Consider the following 20,327-nt stretch of genomic DNA (forward strand, 5'->3'; position numbering starts at 1 on the left):
AAAAAATCAAGGTACAACCCAGAACCCGGATTTCCAGGTTTCAAAAACCCAGATCCACCTGGTTTCAGCCTGGGTCTGACCCGGACCAACCTAGTCTAGGTTTCAGCTTGGGTTTGAAACCTGAGTTCTGTCCAAGTATACCCGAGTTCTGGCCAGTCTTAAATGTAACAAGTCCTAATTTGTCAAAGAAGAGTTGATTTTTTTAAGAAGACGAAAATCATGCAATTAAACAACAAAGTAGAAATGTAAATCTACTAGACATTGATGGGTCATGAGTAGTGATGGTTGCGATGGCATACACCATATCCCGTTTGGGTACCGCAGTGCGCCCAGGCCTGCAAGCCCATTATATCCTCAACAAAGCATTAATAATGTTTTTGTTATGTTGGAGCGATTATTGCTGCCTTGATTTTGTTAGGTACTGATCTTCTTTTTTGTTGCCTAGTGGTGCATATTACTGAATGCATGCGCATCTCTCTCTCTCTCTCAGCCACATCCACATGACACTAGTTATTATAGAAGTCATCGAACAATTTCTTTTTGACAATATTGAATTAATTGATGTAAGGATATTCATCAATCTAAGGGCTTAGTTACTCCGTATTTTCTTGTTTCTCAAAATTAATGAATAGTACATGATCAATGTATGTAAAAAGGTTTAAATATCACAATAGTTGGATAATCAATTTATTGATGAATGATAATATATAGGTTGAACACAATTAATCACAATATATGCAAGATAAACCTGTTGAAATCCATCAGTACTTATCGGTCCAACGAAAGGGAACAAATATTTGGTTTTGGCTAATATATATGCCAATAATTCATGCAACAAATATATATACATGATCTCCTACTGCAAGCAGTACCATAATTACACAATGGATCAACTATATTAATTAACTTTTCATTTTCCTGTCAAAGATGCCTGGTCCGTAGGTTGAAATGTACATGTCTTTAAGAATTGGGAACTGAATCCATACGAAGAACGTGACTAGACCAATAGCCAAACAAATGAGAGGAATTGCAATCCATAATTGCTCATGTAGGATGATTAAAAGAGCACTTGAAAAGGTTATCATCATGAACGCAATAGAGCAAAAGAGAGTCAAAAGGCCTATTATCATCTGTCTCGGCAAATACTCAAGAAAATCTTCTTCTGAATAACGTGATGTGAGGATTCCCAAAAACATCAAGACCGAAGTCGATGAAGAAAAAAGGGACAATGCATCGGATATTATGAAGACGTTGAACAAAAACTTGTTCAAGGACTTTGGCAAGCCCATGCCTTGGTTATCATCTCGAAATGAAAAGACAGCTGCAAACATAATAGTAACAATGAGAGTACCCACCACCGTACATGACGTTGCTGTATTTTTCATCCATTTCTCTCCCTTTTCCTTCATATCCTTGTGGTCCTTCGTAAATAGTTGTCGGGGAGTCAACCACCTTTATTTTTACTTTCCTTATACTTGGGAAGGACAATTGTCTCTACCTCCTGCATTTGTTAGCAAGAAATTGTTAGATCAAGAATGTTGCCATGAAGTTGAATTCGAAGAATATATTATGACTAATATTTCAGCTGCATGTAATATATAGGCGTTCAATGTGGCATTAATGGTCATGTTTCTTTCTCATCTGTACCATGAAGCTGAAAAATTAATGTAGACTTAGGTCAAGTCTAGCTTGTTGGAAGCCTACTTCATATTTTTATTTCGGTTTCATTTGAGGCACTCAAGTTCGAACAAGAATTTAAGAGAATCTTAATTAAGTCTTGTTCCAAATCTGGGAGTATGACACGACCAGACTGCACAAATCTCAAGCAATATTGGTATAAGGCTACTGATTACAAGCTAGTCATTTTATAAACTACTTTTTTAGCTAATTGGTTTTCTCATGGAACTATTTCATGGGGTTTTGTTGACCAATGAATTAATAAGAGAACGAAGGATATATGCCTTGCCTTCTTTTCAGTAAGATTAACCTATATGGATAAATTAATCAAGATAAAAAAACTAGTTAGGGTTATACTGGGATCCTTATAAGTAACCCAAACTAGCACACGGTGGAGAATGGCATCAGAAGGTTGCCTGAGGGGCGCATATCATGCATGCAATGGATATAGGGTGATAACTAGATTTGAGCTTCAAATTCCTCTAAATGGAAAAAGGCAAAAACCTAAAACAAAAAACCTTAAAAGCTGGCTAGCTAGAGAAATGGCCGAAGAAAGAGGAGGCCAACACGGAGCTGGTGCAAAAGCTCGATCCTCCCCTTTCGCCTCATGCAAGCAGATCCTGCATGCGAGGCGGACAACATGGGGGAGAGAGAGAGAGAGAGAGAGGGGACCTTGAACCATTGTAACTCTCTTTGCATCTGTAAAGCTGCCCCTGAAATTTGATTAATCCTGGTGGCATATTCTTCTTTCATCATCCCTGCCATATGTAACATGTTATTTTCATAGAGATCTAAACATGTCAAACAGTAGTTCATCGTCGTATCTGTTGAAGTCCATGCCCTGAGCAGTCATTGTTGACTGCTCAGCGCTTAACCCTCAACCCCCAGCGCCCAACCACCTAATGAATGCAACAATAAATGCATTCATACGTGAAGTAATGCGCCTATAAATTGAAGCTTCGGACGAGAGCATCAAACACACCCAAGGAGAAAAGAAAAGAGAGAGAGCCGAGAGAGCTCTGAGAGAAAAGAAGAGAGTTGAGTTGAGTGGAGTGTAATCCTCCTCCTCTGTAATATTTTCTTGTGTTCCACTATTTATTAGTGAAGCTCTTTTCTGTGGATGTAGGCAGTTGCCAAACCACGTTAAATTCTTGGTGTCACTGAGTGCGTGAGTGTACTCTTTTATTACCGCTTTTATCCCTTCCGCTGTGTTGATTTCCCCAACAGTATCTTGCTGGTATAGAATGCCAAAGATTTTTTCTTGACGATGCAAGACAGCAAGCATAAATATGTTCCTTTTGTTTTCGTCTTCAGTCCATAAAAATCGTCGATCTGTTTCAAGCATCTTTGAAACGAACTCAAACATCCCATTCTCGGCAGCCTGGCTAATGGCATCATAAACTAGGCCAGCCTCAAGTTGTTGACTTTCTGATTCTGATATCACTTGAAGCATTTCAGAAAGAAGTTTATCGTAGTACTGGTCATGGATCTCCTGCGTGCAGATTCCTTCGACAATTATCGAGACATTGTCAATTAGTTAACTAGATGAAATTATAAATAATTAATAATAAAAAGGAAAAAGATTTAAAAATAAAATCAGTGCATGATTTTGATGGAGTGGACAGGGTATACCAAAGAAGTCGAGGACTCTTGAAACTAGATAGCAACACGTTGCCGACAGTAATGCAAATAATAAAACATTAATAACATTTGTTTACAGCTTATAGATATTAGAAAACTTTTACCGAAAGAAAGCTAGCACAATATTTCTTTTTCTACATACTAATTCGCAGTGGTTGAATGTTCACGTTAGTTTCTGATGATTAGTGAGGAACTTTTATTATATAAATCTAAATATGTATATATCTATATATGTGTGTGTTTGTAATATCTCATATTAAGTGATAAATGTAGGTAGTGTATGAAATCCCGCATTACTTGAGAATGAGAAGTTCTTACTTTTTGTAATAATTTCAATTAACAAGACTCTAATTATAATATTACTGATTAGTCGTTTTAAAATATAGGCTCAAATCATAGTAGGCCATCCCTTGAGGTGTTAATATATATATACAATGAACCAATACAATGAACCTCGTCATAGGCATTAGTCATGCCCCCAAAGCCCTAATGCTTAGTTCAATTAACCAATTAACCCAGTTACTGCATAATGTACTAATTGATATTTTCATGTTATGCATGCATGGCTGTCTTAAGTTATTGTAAGATGTCTTTTCGTTAGTGTTTTCATTTCTTGGGTCATTAACACTAATCTTATTTTACAATTAACCAATGTGACAGTGCTGCCTCATAAAAATAATAATTTTCTTATTTCAGTTTCAAATTCTTACATAATCGCCCTCTATTTAGTAAAAAAAAATTATAAAAAACTTGTAAAAATGAAATAATGTTGTAGCTAGCTAGGTGTATCGATCATTGCTCTTAGGCTAAATAAGTTTAGTGTGAAAGGAATAAATGATGTGGCTTCAAAGGAATAATATTCCATGCTATAAAAATTTTATATACCAAGTAATAGATCAGAGATTATCACAAAAGAAAATCTGAAAATGTTGGCCAAATTACAAGCAAAAATTATGGGAACGTAAGCTAAGACAAAATCAGTATACCTGATGATCTGTTAATTGCTTCTCGATTGCTTTGGCCAGCTTGGTCATTGATCGCAGGAGCCAATGGAATGCACATACCTTTTTAGAAAAAGTGAACAAATCCAATTAACAATATGGTAGAACTTTTAATAATCTAGATTTTGAATGATCAATTTTTCCATATAACGACAAAAAAGGAAAAAAAAAAAAAAAAGAACAAACAAATTAAGGTTGCATCAACTTTACGAGTTAAGTATATTTTAATATTGTCTAGTAAAATACCAAAACCTTTGAAACCAAAAATTTTAGGATACTTGTAGTCAGATACATGAAACGAATTCTTATCAAAACTATGATATGTTGAGTCGCCTCTAAGCTCTCTCTACGAGAGAGAATAGGTGGAGTGGTAGTCCCGTTGTTCTTAGGACAATTGAGGATGAGCTTCCCTTTAGTCTGATTGTGCGATTAAAGTTGAAGGGATGGAGGATTTGGAGGAGAAATGGGATCAGTTCATCAGTCTTACTGAGGATGAGAATTCTATTATTGAATTTGGATCGGTGAACTTAGAGACAGTAGCAGAAAAAGGGGAGTGGAGTTTGATGTGTAGGTTGTGGTCTAATCGTAGAATTGGGAAGGAGGTTATCAGATCGACGATAGCTAAGATCTGGAAGATCGGCAGCTCATTCCAATTTCAGGAGATCAGTATAAGCATGTTTGTTATAAGTTTTGAAAGCCAGGAGGACAAATGGAGAGTGATGGAAGGGAGACCTTGGTTGTTTGATAACTGGTTGTTGGTACTAAAAAATTTTGATGGATTTATTACTCCTCATAAGATGAATTTTGATAGTGAGGGAATTCTAGGATCAATTGAATAATCTTCCATTAGCATGTATGAATTGGGAAGTTGGACAACAAATTGGAGAAACAATAGGCAATGTGAAGAGTGTAGATGTAAGAGAGGATGTCACTGGGTGGGGGAGCTATTTGAGAGTCAGAATTGAAATGAATCTAAATAAAGAAATTGCTAGGGGAAGAACTGTTAACTTGCTTGGGGAAAAGCTTTGGGTTCCCCTATGGTATGAAAAATTGCCTAGGATGTGTTTTAAGTGTGGGATGATTGTCCATGGTGAAAAGCGATGTAGTAACTTGGGAGCTAACACAGTTGTTAATTAGGGGGGGAAACTTCAGTATGGAGTTTGGCTTCGTGCAATTAGCATGTCTAAAAGAACAAATGGGAAACAACCTGATGTTAGAAGCAAGTATGGACCTGGTGAGTGGAAGGCTTACGAGGAAAATGTGGAAAGGGAAAGAGAATCTAATGCAAGATCTGATCTAGAGGTTGATGATTCAAGACACAAAAGGGAAATCAACTAACTGCTCAGCTCAGTGTTTGCTAAATTCTAATGACACAAAAGAGGCACCTATGGAGAAAGTGGTGAGACGGGTAGGGGGCATGGATGTGGACAACCAAGTGTTTGTGGAAAGGATGGAGAGACAAGAGGAGGGGACGAGGATAATGGACCAGGTTGTATCTAAGCTTATAAAATAGAGCATAAATAAAAAAAGTCAAAGATCCACGAAGCAGCAGAAAGAAAGTCCCATGGTCCAAACTCAACCAAATGGCTTGTAGTAGTAAGCATCTGTGCAAGAAGAGGAATGTGGAGTAGTAAGTAGAGGATGGTGGAAGAGAAAAGGTAGAATTGCAAGTAATACTAATGTGAGCTTAATGTCTGATAGTTGTAAACTTAGATTATCTAATAGTTGCAATGAAGAAAGCCCTTTAAAAAAAGGAAGGCATATTGTAGTCACTGATGTCATTGTGCCCTCTCAGGCAGTGGCGGTGGTTGCAAGTAAGCCCCATCAAGTATTATGAAAATCCTAAGTTGGAACTGCGGGGAGCTTGGGAACCCTTTGAGAGTTCAAGACCTTTACCTATTGGTGAAGGATAAGAAACCCAATATAGTTTTTCTCATGGAGACAAAACTATTAGCATGCAAGTTTGAGGTTATTAAAAAGAAGTTGGATTGTGTAGCCTGTTTTGTTGTGGAATTAAGAGGTCGTAGTGGGGGTCTAGCTCTTTTGTGGAGTCAGGAGGTGAAGTTAGAAGTAATTAATTTCTCTCAGCACCACATTAGTGCTAGTATTTTGCAGGAAGAGAAGATGACTCAATGGGTGTTTACTGGCTTTTATGGCCCCCCTGAGGCTAGCAGAAGGAAACATACATTGAATTTGCTATCACTTCTGAAACCTTCCAAAGAGAAAGCATGGTTTGTAGTTGGAGACTTCAATGAGATCATATCTCAATATGAGAAAGTAGGGGGTAAACCAAGACCAGAGGGGTTAATGGAAGATTTTAGACAATATTTAGAGGGTAATGAGTTGTATGATTTGGGGTGGAGGGGAATGAAATATACTTGGAGTAATAAACACTCAGATGATACATTTACTAAAGAAAGACTCAATAGAGATGCTACTAATCCCTAGTGGACTGACCTTTTCAGAGAAAGAGTGGTGGAGACTTTGATAGCTAGATAATCTAATCATAAGCCTCTATTATTGGTGATGCTAGAGGAAAATTTCAATGCTAGATTTAGAAAGAGACGCTTCAGGTTTGAGGCAAAATGGGCATTGGAGGATGAAAGGGGTAGAATTATAGAAGAAGCTTGGGGAAGAAGCAGTGTAGCACCAAATGCCCTAAAAGAAATTCAGGGTAAGCTGAAGAAGTGCAGTGGAGACCTAACTAGGTGGAGCTGTAAGAAAGATAGGGATGTAGAGAAGGAAATCTTGCTGATGACTGAGAAAGTAAAGTATGAACAGGAGGTTGAGGGTCCACACAATGCTACTGCTGTTGAAACATTGTAGAAGGAGTTGGGACTGCTTCTTGAGAATGAAGATTTAAAGTGGAAGCAGAGGGCAAAAATAACTTGGTATCAACATAGGAATACCAAGTACTTCCATGTGTGTGCCAGCCAAAGAAGAAAGAAGAGCTGGATCAAGGAAATTAAAGACTCCCAGCATAGATGGTTGATATAACATGCAGGTGTTGAGGAGGTCTTCTTTTAGTACTTCCAAAGCATTTGTACATCTTCAAACCCTCAAGAGAAGCCACAAAAGAATGCTTAAGAGGTGTTGAACCAAAAGTTACAAGTGCTATGAATGCTGAGCTGCAAAAGGTGTTTGTTATGGCTGAAGTGGAGGCTGCATTAAGACAAATGGGTCCTTTAAAGTCCCCAAGGCTTGATGGTTATGGGGCCTGCTTTTACCAAACCTACTGGAGTGTGGTAGGGGAAGAGGTAGGTAAAGCTATTCTTTCTTTTTTGAATTGAGAGAGTGGGTTGGATTGTTCCCTAGATTTTACTCATATTGCTTTATTTCGTAAAGTTGAAAATGCTACAGTAGCTAGTGAATTTCGACTCATTAGCCTGTGTAATGTCCTGTACAAACTTGTTTCAAAAGTGCTAGCTAATAGGTTGAAGGGAGTCCTTCCAGCTATCATCTCAGAGCCAAAGTGCCTTTATTCCAGGCAGATTGATCATAGACAATGCCATGGTTGCATATGAAACCTTGCATACCAAGAAAACAAGACAAAGATGGAAGATAGGAAGCACGGCATTAAAGCTAGACATTTCAAAAGCCTATGACAAAATTGAGTGGAGGTTTTTGGAGGCTGTGGTGAGGAAGCTTGGCTTTGGGGAGTAGTCAATCTTCTTGATTAAGGAGTGTGTTACCTTAGTAACATAGTTTGTCCTTGTGAATGCTCAACCTGGAAAAACTATGAAGCCTTCAAGAGGAATACGACAAGGTTACCCAATTTCTCCATATCTGTTTATATTGTGTGCTGAAGGACTTAGCTCCCTTTTTGAATCAGCTGAAAGAAGAGGTGAAATAAGAGGGTTAGCAGGGACAAGAGGAGGTACAAGGGTAAACCATTTACCTTTTGCTGATGATTATGTCATCTTTGGAATGGCAAAAATTTCTGAATGGGTTAAGGGTTGCTAACTACTTATGAAAAAGCATCGGGACAAAGTTTGAATAAACAGAAGACAACCATATTTTTTAGTTCCGATACCCCCATGCCAGAGACTACATATACAACAGGTGGTAGGAGTGACTACTTGTGGCATCTATGAGAAGTATCTTTGTCAACCATCTATAGTTGGGAGATCGAGGTATAACAGTTTCAAAAATCTGAAGGAGAGAGTATGGCTTAAAGTTAACAATTAGAAGAATAATTTCCTCTCACGAGCTGGGAAGGAAATCTTGTTAAAGGCAGTCATCCATGCAATATCTACATACTCAATGAGTGTATTTAGGCTACTGTAAAGGTTATGAAAAGATATATCAACAATCATGGCAAGGTTTTGGTGGGGGCATATGCATAATGATATAAGGATACTGTGGAGAAGTTGGTATAAAATGGGGGATTCAAAAAAGAGAGGAGGGTAGCGCTTTAGGGATTATGAAAGTTTCAACAAACCTATGCTGGCCAAGCATGTTAGATAATTTTCAATAACCCTTCCTCTCTTATTGCAAGGGTAATGAAAGAAAACTACTTTTAAGAGGGAAGACTATTGGAAGCTAAGCTGGGATATGGGCCTTCTTTGATATGGAGGAGTCTGTGGCACTCTATTGGATTGATCAAGGAATTACTTCTATGGAGGGTGGGGAATTGGAGTCAAATTAAAATATGGAAGGATAGATGGTTGCCATCGTCCTTAACTCATATGGTGCAATCTCCTGTAAAAATTCTACTTGAAGTTTCATGTGTCCAACAACTCATTGATGTAAGTACTGGTACTTGGAATACAAAGTTGATTGAAGATATCTTCCTTAAGGATGAAGTTGATGCCATCTGTAGCAATCCTCTTAATAGGCTGGGAGTAGAAGACAAAGTGATGTGGGGTTATACTAATAAAGGGGTCTTCTCTGTTAAGAGTGCTTATCACTTAGAGCACTCAAGGATACAGGTTGGAAAAGGTGAGACTTCAATTGTGGCAGTTGATGAAGTTTGTTGGAATTCTATATGGAAGCTGAATGTATAGGGGTGGTAAAACAGTTCATTTGGAAGGCTTGCCATGACTTAATCTCCACAAGACAAAATTTATTAAAAAAGCGCATATGTGACACCAATATGTGAGAGAGAAGTGGAAACCATCACTCATACCCTGTGGTGTTGTCCACTACCACGGATGAATGGGCAGAACATGGGAGTCCAGTCTATAAATGGGATAATACAAAAGTGGAGTTTATGGAACTTTGGAAAAAGATGAATCTGCGTTTGGAAGAAGAGGAGGTAGGTCTAGCGGCATGTACTATGAGGTGAGTTTGGTTGCGAAAGAATTCACAGATTTTTTAGAAGAAATTTGAGAACCCGAGGAGAGTGCTATGTGCTACTAAGGAGAGCAGGGATGAATTTATAGTAGTAAAAACTCATATACAACCTAGTCATATGGACATGGATGTGATAAAGTGGCAAAACCTTCTACCATAGTCAATAAAGTAAACTGGGATGCAGCCATTGTTGTGAAGAATAAGCGAGTGGAATTTGGAGTAATTGTTAGAAACTCAGAAGGAGATATTTTAGCCTGTCTTTGTTCAAAAATAGATGTTGTCATGAAGCTTGTAATGGTTGAAGCATATGAATTGAGGAGAGCCATGGTCATATGCCTGGAGTTGGGTCTATCCAATGCTGTTCTGGAGGGGGATTCACAGGTGATATTCAAAGATACCAAAGTAATAGGAGATATGGGTAGATTATGGAATATTGATTGAAGATATTGGAAGATAACTTGCTGACAATTCGAGTTGGTTGTTGTCTTTTACTTATAGAGAGGCTAATAATTGAACTCATTTACTTGCTAGATTGGCACTCAAATGTAATGAAGAGTTAGTGTGGATAGAAGAGGTTCCCTTGCAGATTACGAACTCTGTGTTAAGGGAGAAAAACTGTAATGGTTAACATTGTTTTAATAGTAAATGAATGAAAGATACCATTTATACTTTAAAAAAAATAAAATAAAATCTTATCAAAACTACTTAGATTTATATTATGCAAAGCCCACCCCAAACTAAGGCCCAAGCCCTTATAAGTCTTTCAGCCGGCCAGCATAAAAGGACGTTGTTTTGACCAATAGACAAAAACCTTAATTCCTTTTCCCTTTTTGCTCTTTCCCTTTCTTCATTCCCTTCCCATCGGCCTCTCCCCCTCTCGTGACCTCCGTGCGCCTCTCTGCACACTAACCACACACACAAACACACTTGCACCGAATCCCTTCAACGAAGTTGAGGCAGGGCGCAACTTGCCCTATCCTAAGCCCATTTTTTGGAATGCTTCCCAAAACAAGACATCATATTAGCTGAGCTCCCATTATCAATTAAAATCCTACAAGTTGTGTAGTTGACGACGAGCAAGGTTACTACTAGAGCTTTGTCGTGCAAGTTCAACACGCCCACGCGGTTTTCCTAAGTGAATATTAATGAGGCTGCCACCTCGGCCTTTACTTGCTTCATTTGCCGATCAATAGTAAACACCTCCACATATTCACTTTTTGGTGTGAACTTTTCTGGTTAACATCATTATGCCACATCTGACGAACCCCCTACTATGGTCATGATTTTCGTCAAGTGGCTGGTTGGACTTATTAGAACTATGGTGGGGGGAGCTTTCTCTTCTTAAAGCCTTTGTCCTGCTCGGGCTCTTGATTTTGCTACACCCTGTCGGTTTTAGGGGCACCTCCCTGGTTGGTAGTCTGGTTGGGGGCTTGCGACTTGGGAGGAAAGTATCTCAACCTCTCATCCCTTTGTGTTGTTTTGACCTGGCACTGGCCATCACGGTAGCTTTTGGTTCAGCAGCCAACCATTCCATGATAGGTACAGTCGGGCTCGACGTCTTGACTACTCTGCTTGTTGCTGTTGTCCTGTTGCGATCGGACTTCTTCATATTCTTCTACATGCATGCTCTAATGAGTTACTTTGAAGTCCTTGTTCTGGAGTCCTTGTCTTTCTTCATTTCACAGTGGCCGTTTTCCAGTTTGTCATTCTTTTCCCATCCTTTGATGCCCTTACTGGTCTCTTTCGTGTTTCAGTCTGCCTCTTCCATCTCATATCTTTTTGGGCTGATCAGTGCTTTCAATGTGTCCTCCACATTAACAAAGTCGCTCACCCTATTTATGAATTCTCGCAATGTTGTAGACGTCCTCCTCGTCAACTCGGCCATAGAGGGTTCCTTGACATTAATATCCCTTCCAAGAGTGTAGCCAACATTATTTCTAGTCTTGGTTGTCTAGGGTTAAGTGTTCCTTGTTAAACCGGGTGAGGTACGCCTCAAGATTCTCATCCCCTCACTGCTTTACCATGAGCAGGAACGCGACTGGTCGCCTTCTACGTCGATTGGCCATGAACTGGGTAAGGAATTGCCTACCCAACTCCTCAAAGCCGATAATGGATCTTAGTTTCAAGTTTTCAAACCAGCCCATTGTTGTTCCATTTCCTACCCAACATAGCTAATTCATATAATATATTTGATCTATTTTACAAGAACAATAATTTTACAATCTAACAAATCAAATCATATTAGTTTATTTTACAAGATCTCTTTGTAAAGCATTTCTCAATTTTTTTTAGTATTCTTATGGATCTTGATTTCTTTTTTAGTTACTAAGAAAAAGTAATCCAATATATATTCTTGATGGTTTTTTTTTTTAAATGAGCCATTAATATTGAAGAATATTACAAAATGTAAAGCAAGAGAATTAAAAGGAGAGAGCGGTAATACAGGAGTCGATGCATTGTTTCCAAAACCCGAGCTGTCTTCCACTTGGGAAGGACCGATGCACAGAGGCCAATGCTAAGATTCCCGACTCCCCATACTTGTCAATAGCCAGTGCCAAACGTGGGCGCTGTTCGATTAATTTCCAAGCAATATCTGTTTTTTCGTACGTACGTATACCAGGCGTATCATGTACAGAACATGCATAAAAATGGTCAAAAAGGAATTATTATAATTATATTACCAAGATCTCAGATGAAATATATGGCAAGATAATAACTGTAATTAATGGGCTAGAAGTTTTAATTTTACACTCTGAAAAATTTAGCAAAATGCTATTTAGACACCTCCTAGATTTTAATTTTTTTTACTTAATCGTTAAAGAAGTAACTATTAATGTATTGATATTTGTTTTTATATTTTTAAAAAATTTTTAAAAATGATATAAAATTGTAAATAAAAAAATTGAAAAAAAAATAAGAAGATAAATTTATGTTAGATGGTCAGTACTGGACTGCAGCCTAGCATTATTCAAAAATTTATATGATGTGACTTAATGTAATAAATTAACTCTACTTACATCACACTAAATCATGTCAATGTGTAGAATTTCTTGTATAAGATTTCATGAAAAATTTCAATTACCAGATCATGAGAAATATTCTAGTCATAAAAAGTTTATATAAAAGTAATTTTATAAATTGTCGTAGGTTGTTGTGGTTTATCAAATTATAAAATTATTTTTATTATAAACTTGTAGATCTGACAAATAATATAAAGTTACATCAATTTATAAGATTACTTTGTGACTATAACACTCCTCTTACCAGATAGTATATATAACACGAGTTCTTACCCAAAGTCCCGGCATAGATAGCACAAGTAAGAAGCGTAGCACCATTGTGGTCCTGAATCTCCTGATCTGCAATAAAATCTTCAGCTCGAAACAAATGGCGTGTCATTTCTATTTGTCCGAAATCAATAGCCATAACAACCGGAAGATTCCCACTGGAACTTCTAATGTTGATCAAACTAGGGCTTTTTTTAAGCATGCAATCCACCATTGGCCTATTTCCATGCACGACAGCCCTGATTAGAGCTGTGTGACCAATACTATCACGTATTTTCAAGCTCTTTGCCAACTTAGGATGATCCACCAACTCCTTCACTATATCCACACGTCCATTTGCAACTGCAATGTGAAGAGCCGTTTCGTTTCTTTTTGTGATTATCATATTGCATTCTTCGGATCGAGAGTTAAGAAATTCTCTTGTCTTATCCAAATCACCGTCTCGCACAGCTTTGTACAATCCCTCAATTGCCATATGTAACTCTTTATCCCGCCTAATGTTCTCCTCCTGCGTATGCGTCTGCAACCATTTTCTCCGATCCGAAATGTTAAATGACAAAAATAAAATATATACGTACAACTATTTTTGTAATCATATTTTAAAATGTTATTTTTATAAATTATTTTTAAAAATATATTTTATTGAAATTATAGTTATATAAATTATATTATAAGTCTATCATTTTGCATTGAGAAAAGAGGTAATTAAACTGATTAAAACTTAAACTTCATCACTCTCATGTAAACGGATAATTAATACTTACGACGGTGGACGGGGGGCGAGGGATTTTCTCCGAAATTATCTGTCGGCTAGTAACTAGTAAGTCTGATCAGTTGGCTGTTGTAGACTCCGGAAGACGATGATCGGTCCTGCAGAAATGATGACCTGCGCACTCAAATATATATATGCCTAAAAGAAGTTCACATGATCATAACCCCAATAATTGAATTAATCTTGGGGTCTACTCATTTCTTTTTTCTGATTAAAGCAGCCGCCTGAGATTCCAAATGCATTGGGAACATAAATCATTCAAATCATCTTTATCCGTGCTTTAGCCTGTAACGTCATTGATAAAGTATTCGGAATCATAATCTTTACGGGCCAGTTGGAATTTCTACTGTACTTTCTTTGTCGCAATTGGTAGGCAATCCTGTGAGGAATGATATGGGAGAATAATTGTGTGAAAAGTAATAAAATAATTTAAATGAAGTATTTATTAAATTTTAAAAAATATAAGTAAAAAGTTAAATAAAAATATTATAAAATTAAAATATTGTTAGAATATAATTTTTTAAGAAAATGATATTCTTTTCGCTAGTACTATCTTTACTGTTTTTTTTTTTTTTAACTTAATAAGAGTTTTTTAATAATGTTGTAATTTTTTTAATATTTAAATGTGTTAAAAAAGTACATGTGAAAAAAAAGCAAAAAGAAAAAAAAAACACAAAACGAACAAGCGGTGCTCCCAATGGTGGCTGTAGAGCTACTAATTTTTTAATATTATTTTTATTTAGAGATTTAAAAAAATTTGAGTTGTTTTATTTTTTGTTTCGAAATTTAAAAAAGTTATAATAATTAGTTTAAAAGTCTTTGTGTTTAAGTAATATTTAAAAAAAATGAGATGAGATGGGATGAAAATTATTTCCAAACATCCCTTAGTGTTGGACATAAAATGAAATAAATCAACCTATTTTCAAGAAGAAAATGGATAAACATACATCACTTTTCATAATATTTTACAAAATTATATTTTAAAATGAGAGGCATTTTTATAAAATATCTTATAAAATTAACATCATTTTATAAAAGGACATTCATTTTAAAACATGTGTTGTGAAATGTATTGTATAGATATCATTATTCTTTCAAAAATAAAAGGAATAAATAAGATAAGAAAGATCAGATAAAACTAAATCTTTAAAATATAAAAATGTGAAAATGACTTAAAGTAAGTAGAACTTAGTTACTATAAAGAAAGTAGAAGAATACCTCTCTATAAAGAGTGGATCTCTGCAAATGCAGGACACTCTCTAGATCTCTACAAGGGCAGCGTCTAATTCAACCTCACCTTAACCCTAGTATCTCTATTATATCGAGAGTTATACGAGGTAATGAGAAACTATATAATAACAAAACATAATTAATTTTACCTCAAACAATTTATAGATGTATGTTTTTATGCTGAATCACGTAAATTTTTATCTTTTTTTATTTACATTTTATTTACCTTTTGTTTGTTATTTACTTTATGGAGGAGCATCCAAACACTATTATTAATGCTCAAGCCATCATCATGGGTCATTCGAGTGTAATGTTGGACTCTGGCCCTACTGAAAAAGGGCATCAACACTTATACTTTAAATTTAAATAAAATAGAAAATGAGAAAGAGAGAATGGGAGAGAAGAAATATTTTTGGACTACATATTGTTTATTAGATAACAGTGATAATGACGTTTTGCCGTTTTGTTTTGGGCTTCTATACATGAACGTTTGAACTTAATTCTTTGTACGTTCGATCGTTTTTCGATTTATTTTTCAAAATATTGACTATAATATATTATATTTTTAATATATGTTATATATTATAATGTATACTATAACATATAGCATACTATATATAATATTATATTATAATATATATAGTATATTATAGTATATATATATATATACTTTGTATTATATATATAATGTATTATATAGTATATTATATATATTGTGTACTATATATATAGTATAGTATATATCTAATATTATATTATATATTATACTATAATATATAATATATTATATATATAGAAGATCCATTATAAACTAATAAAAACAACATTAGAACCACAAGCTCATATTATTAGCCCAAAACAATATACTTTATTATTACAATCTAGTACTCAAAATTCTAGTGTACAAATTCCTAAATAATTTAATTGGAATCAAATTACTCTCCCTAATGAATGACAATTAAATTAAATGGTTTTTTTGAATTTGTGAGTACTAGTTATATTTCTAAAGTTTAGCAATAGATTTATACATGTTATTGTGATTTTATACTTACTCTTGAAATAATTGTGATTATTGTTTGTAAATTTTGTTAATAGTTTGTGAGTTTATGGTGTTCATTGATGAATTAATATGTGTACAAATATTATTGTGAGAATATTGTTGTTGTGATATGGATTTGAAATATTGTGATTTTTGTTTTTGAATTTTTATTAAATATGTTTAACAAGAAAATTATAAGTTTAGGATCTTAATTTAAGTAAAGATTAAAAAAATTTAATATACATTTAATATGAGAATTAATATTTAACATTTAATAAGTATATATAATATATTCATACTAATTTAGTTAGAACATGATTATTATTCAAATTATAAGTATAGTATAAACCTTAACCTTAAAAAAAGAAAGAAAAAACACTTAACTATATATAAAGTATAATACTTTTTTGTTATAGAATGAGATCAAAGACGGGGCTGGCCATTGGATCAGTAAATAGCAAGACAGTTTTAGTGGAATGATTGATCTCTTTTGTTTTCAAAGTAATGTTCAAACCTCCTCCATGATTGTTTAACAAGTAATAAATATATAGAGAACTGATTAGCTAGCTAGCTTGGTGATCACGTTATAATTGCGTACCTTCATTTGTTGTGTTTGTGGCTATGAAGTGAGCTGTACGTATCTTCAGACATTGATATTAGTGTCCATTAAGTGAGTCACAGCCATACGGGCCTCTGCTGATAGTCGTGGTTATATTAAGTGTTCATGTCGAGAGTGTAAAAATTTGTGTGCGATAGGTTTGAATGAAGCTGAAAGTCATAAATTTATGAACGGTATGAATATGGGTTGGATGAAGTTGAAAGTCATACAAATTATGACCCTCAGATGATGCTATTTCAGAAAATTATTAGTATATAGTATATATATAGTGCATTATATATATAATGTATTATATACATTATTATATATAGACTATATATAATACGCATATGTATATAATACACTATATATATTTACAAGTTGTTGGAGATGGATGCCCAAATATATACACTAAATAAAGAATAATTTAAAATTAACAAATAATATATCAACCAAGATTATATGAAAGAAGAACACAGTCACAAAATATTTGTATTTTTCTCAACTTTTACGTAAATAGAAAAATATTATATTCAAGAAAAATATTATGAGTATTTAGAGAAAATACAGATTAATATACCTTTCTTTACATTGTTTTAGATCTACTAATCAATCGATTAAAGAAGAGAATAATCAAATTGTTTATGAAGAATACTCTCATTTTGAAGTCATCAAGTTCAACCAGAGAAATACTCAAATATTGGCTTCGCACCTTCTAGTTATCATACACTCAGATCTGTTCTTATATCAGTATCTCAGAATAAATCTCAAAATTTTGACACTAGATCTTTTGACACCAAATCACAGAGTCTTGACACACAGGTTCGGGGAATTATAAGTTTAGGATTATAATATATATATACAGTATATATTATATATAGTGTATTATATATATAAATTTTGTTGTTAGTTTTATTAATTATATATTATTGATTCATATATATTGTATAGTATATATACTATATTATTATGTTTTCATTTAAAGTATTATTCTATCATACTATATATATATATAAAATATAGCATATATATACTATCATATAATATAGTATAGTATGTTATATACTATAGTATATAATATAGCATGTTATATACTATATATAGTCCAGATTACTCACCTTGGCATCTATCTAACATAATCCTAAAAATGAACATTTTTCTCCAACATATTCACAAGTGATTGAAGATGATGCCCAAATATATATCTGTGATTCCCACTCGATTTCCTCATATCTGTGATGATCTTTCCACGTTTGAACGTTTCAATTTAACGTTCGAACGTGTATTTTCAACATTCGAACGTTAATAATATATTCCCACTCGATTTCCTCATATCTGTGATGATCTTTCCACGTTTAAACATTTCAATTTAACGTTCGAATGTTAATGGAGGTATGAGAGGAAATTTTCATATTCGAACCTATAATTATAATACGTTTGAACAAGAGAATAAAAATGCAGGAAATTTTTCGCTCGATTTAGGCACCTCTGTGATGATTTGAAATGTTCGGATGTTAAAAATTTAAGTTCGAACGTGAGAGGAAACATTTGAATGTAAATTTTTCTAATGTTCAAACATGAAAATAAAAGTGTGGAAAATTTTCCACTCGATTTAGGCACCTCTGTGATGATCTGAAACGTTCAGGCGTTAAAATTTTACGTTCGAACATTAGTGAATGAAAATCACTGGGAATTTATAAATATTTGAACTCTAAATTTCTTAACGTTCAAATATGAAAATAAAAGCGTGGGAAGATATGTTCAAACGTGTATAGAAAACGTCCAAACATTCACTGCAGAAAATTTATACGAGTTTTTTAACGTTCGAACATCATCTAAAAATTGGGTGGGATAATATAACGTTCGAACGTACAATTTTAACGTTTGAACATTTTATCTAATAATTTTATGATTGAATGAATCCGTGCACGGGAGGAAGCAGACTCATTTCTGTTGCTTCTCCCATGCGCGCAATAGAGATAGACGTGAGAGAGAGGGTTAGAGTGATTCTCCCATGCTCACAACAGAGAGAGACGTGAGAGAGGGTCTTCATGGGTTAAAGAGAGAGAGAGTTGAGTGAGAGAGGATCGTGGGTTAGAGAGAGAGAGAGTTAGAGTGAGAGAGTGTTAGAGTGAGAGTTGAGTTGAGTTTTGGTAAGGAAAAACTATTTTTCTTTTATATTTTCTTGAATTTTATGATATTTTTCTTGTGTTTTTGTTATATATATTTCTAATAAGTTAGTGTTGTATTTTTTTGAAGTATTGGTTGTTTTGGCAAGTTGGAAGCTTTTGATTTGTAAGAGGATATTGTGAGTGTTAGGTATATTTCTAAATTTTAGCAATAAGTTTATATATTTTATGTTTACTCTTGAAATATTGTGATTATTGTTTGTATAGTTTGTGAGTTTATGGTATTCAATAATGAATTAATATGTGTATAAATATTATTATGGAAATATTGTAAATATGTTGTGATATGGATTTGAAATATTGTGATTATTATTTGTGAATTTTGTTTGAATATGTTTACATGGTTACAAATATATCGTGTTTAGGTTTTGGATTTATGTAAAAAATTTGATATAATATTTTTTGGTTTTGAAGAATTTGTGAGTGTTAGTTATATTTCTCAAGTTTAGGAATATGTTTATAGATGTTATTGTGATTTTATGCTTACTCTTGAAATAATTGTGATTATTGTTTGTGAATTTTGTGGGTTTATGGTGTTCATTGATGAATTAATGTGTATAAATATTGTTGTGGGAATATTGTTGTTGTTGTTGTGATATGGATTTGAAATATTGTGATTATTGTTTTGAATTTTTATTAAATATGTTTATATGGTTAGAAATATATTGTGTTTAGTTTTCAGTTTTTATGTGAATTTTTTGATATAATAATTTTTTGTGTTTTTTCACTTTGTTCTTGAACAAGAAAATTATAAGTTTAGGATCTTAATTTAAGTAAAGATTAAAAATATTTAATATACATTTAATATGAGACTTCATATTAAAAATTTAATAAGTATATATAATATATTCATACTAATTTAGTTAGAATATTATTATTATTCAAATTATAACTATAGTATAAAATTTAATTTAAAAAAGAAAAAAGAAGTATATAACTTAACTATATATAAAGTATAATATATACATACAATAACTATAATTAATAATTACTTATTAAATATTCTTACCATTGTGAGGTTCCAAACCTTTATATTATTAAATATATATATATATAAATAAAGTAAAATTCTCTTCAAGAAAAAAAGTGTTGAACCTTCCAAATAAGTAGAGAGTTGGAATAAATAAAGATACTTATTTATAATAAACTAGAGAGTAAATAAATAAGGATCAAATAAATGCTTATATAGAAATTATATATTTATTGTCTATATAAATAAATAACTCACTCAATTAAGTATAACAATTAAAATTATACTTTATGAATGATAATAATTAAAATTATATAATATCCTTTGAAATTATATATAACAATTATATAATAAGAATTAAAATTACATAAGTATCAATTAACAATGTCCTAAGATATATAATAACAATTAAAATTATAATTTAGGAATAATAATCCGAAATCAATCATTAAAGTATTTTGTATAGGATAACCACAACCAATCCAAAATCACTATAAAAAACTTTATTACCTGTTGAAAAATCTGAAGTTTCGTTTCCATAACTATTAATTTCTTTTTGTTTTTTTATAAATTAACAATGTCATGTTCCTATTATGTTCTATTGTTAAACTAGAGAGAGATGAAAGAA

General features: G+C 33.6%; 1 protein-coding gene across 1 annotated transcript; it reads right to left on the minus strand.

The window, feature by feature from the left end:
• Positions 1-791: 791 nt before the first annotated feature.
• LOC108979635 lies at positions 792-13,855 on the minus strand. The gene is made up of 7 exons (XM_035687222.1): positions 13,666-13,855; positions 12,908-13,421; positions 12,058-12,207; positions 4,305-4,382; positions 2,908-3,183; positions 2,350-2,501; positions 792-1,501 (listed from the first exon to the last, which is right to left on the minus strand). The coding sequence occupies exons 2-7, from the start codon at positions 13,374-13,376 to the stop codon at positions 1,445-1,447; spliced, it is 1,182 nt and encodes a 393-aa protein (XP_035543115.1). The 5' UTR covers positions 13,377-13,421; positions 13,666-13,855; the 3' UTR covers positions 792-1,444.
• Positions 13,856-20,327: the final 6,472 nt, after the last annotated feature.

This window comes from Juglans regia, unplaced genomic scaffold (genome assembly GCF_001411555.2).
Source record: "Juglans regia cultivar Chandler unplaced genomic scaffold, Walnut 2.0 Scaffold_766, whole genome shotgun sequence".
NCBI classification, from domain to species: domain Eukaryota; kingdom Viridiplantae; phylum Streptophyta; class Magnoliopsida; order Fagales; family Juglandaceae; genus Juglans; species Juglans regia.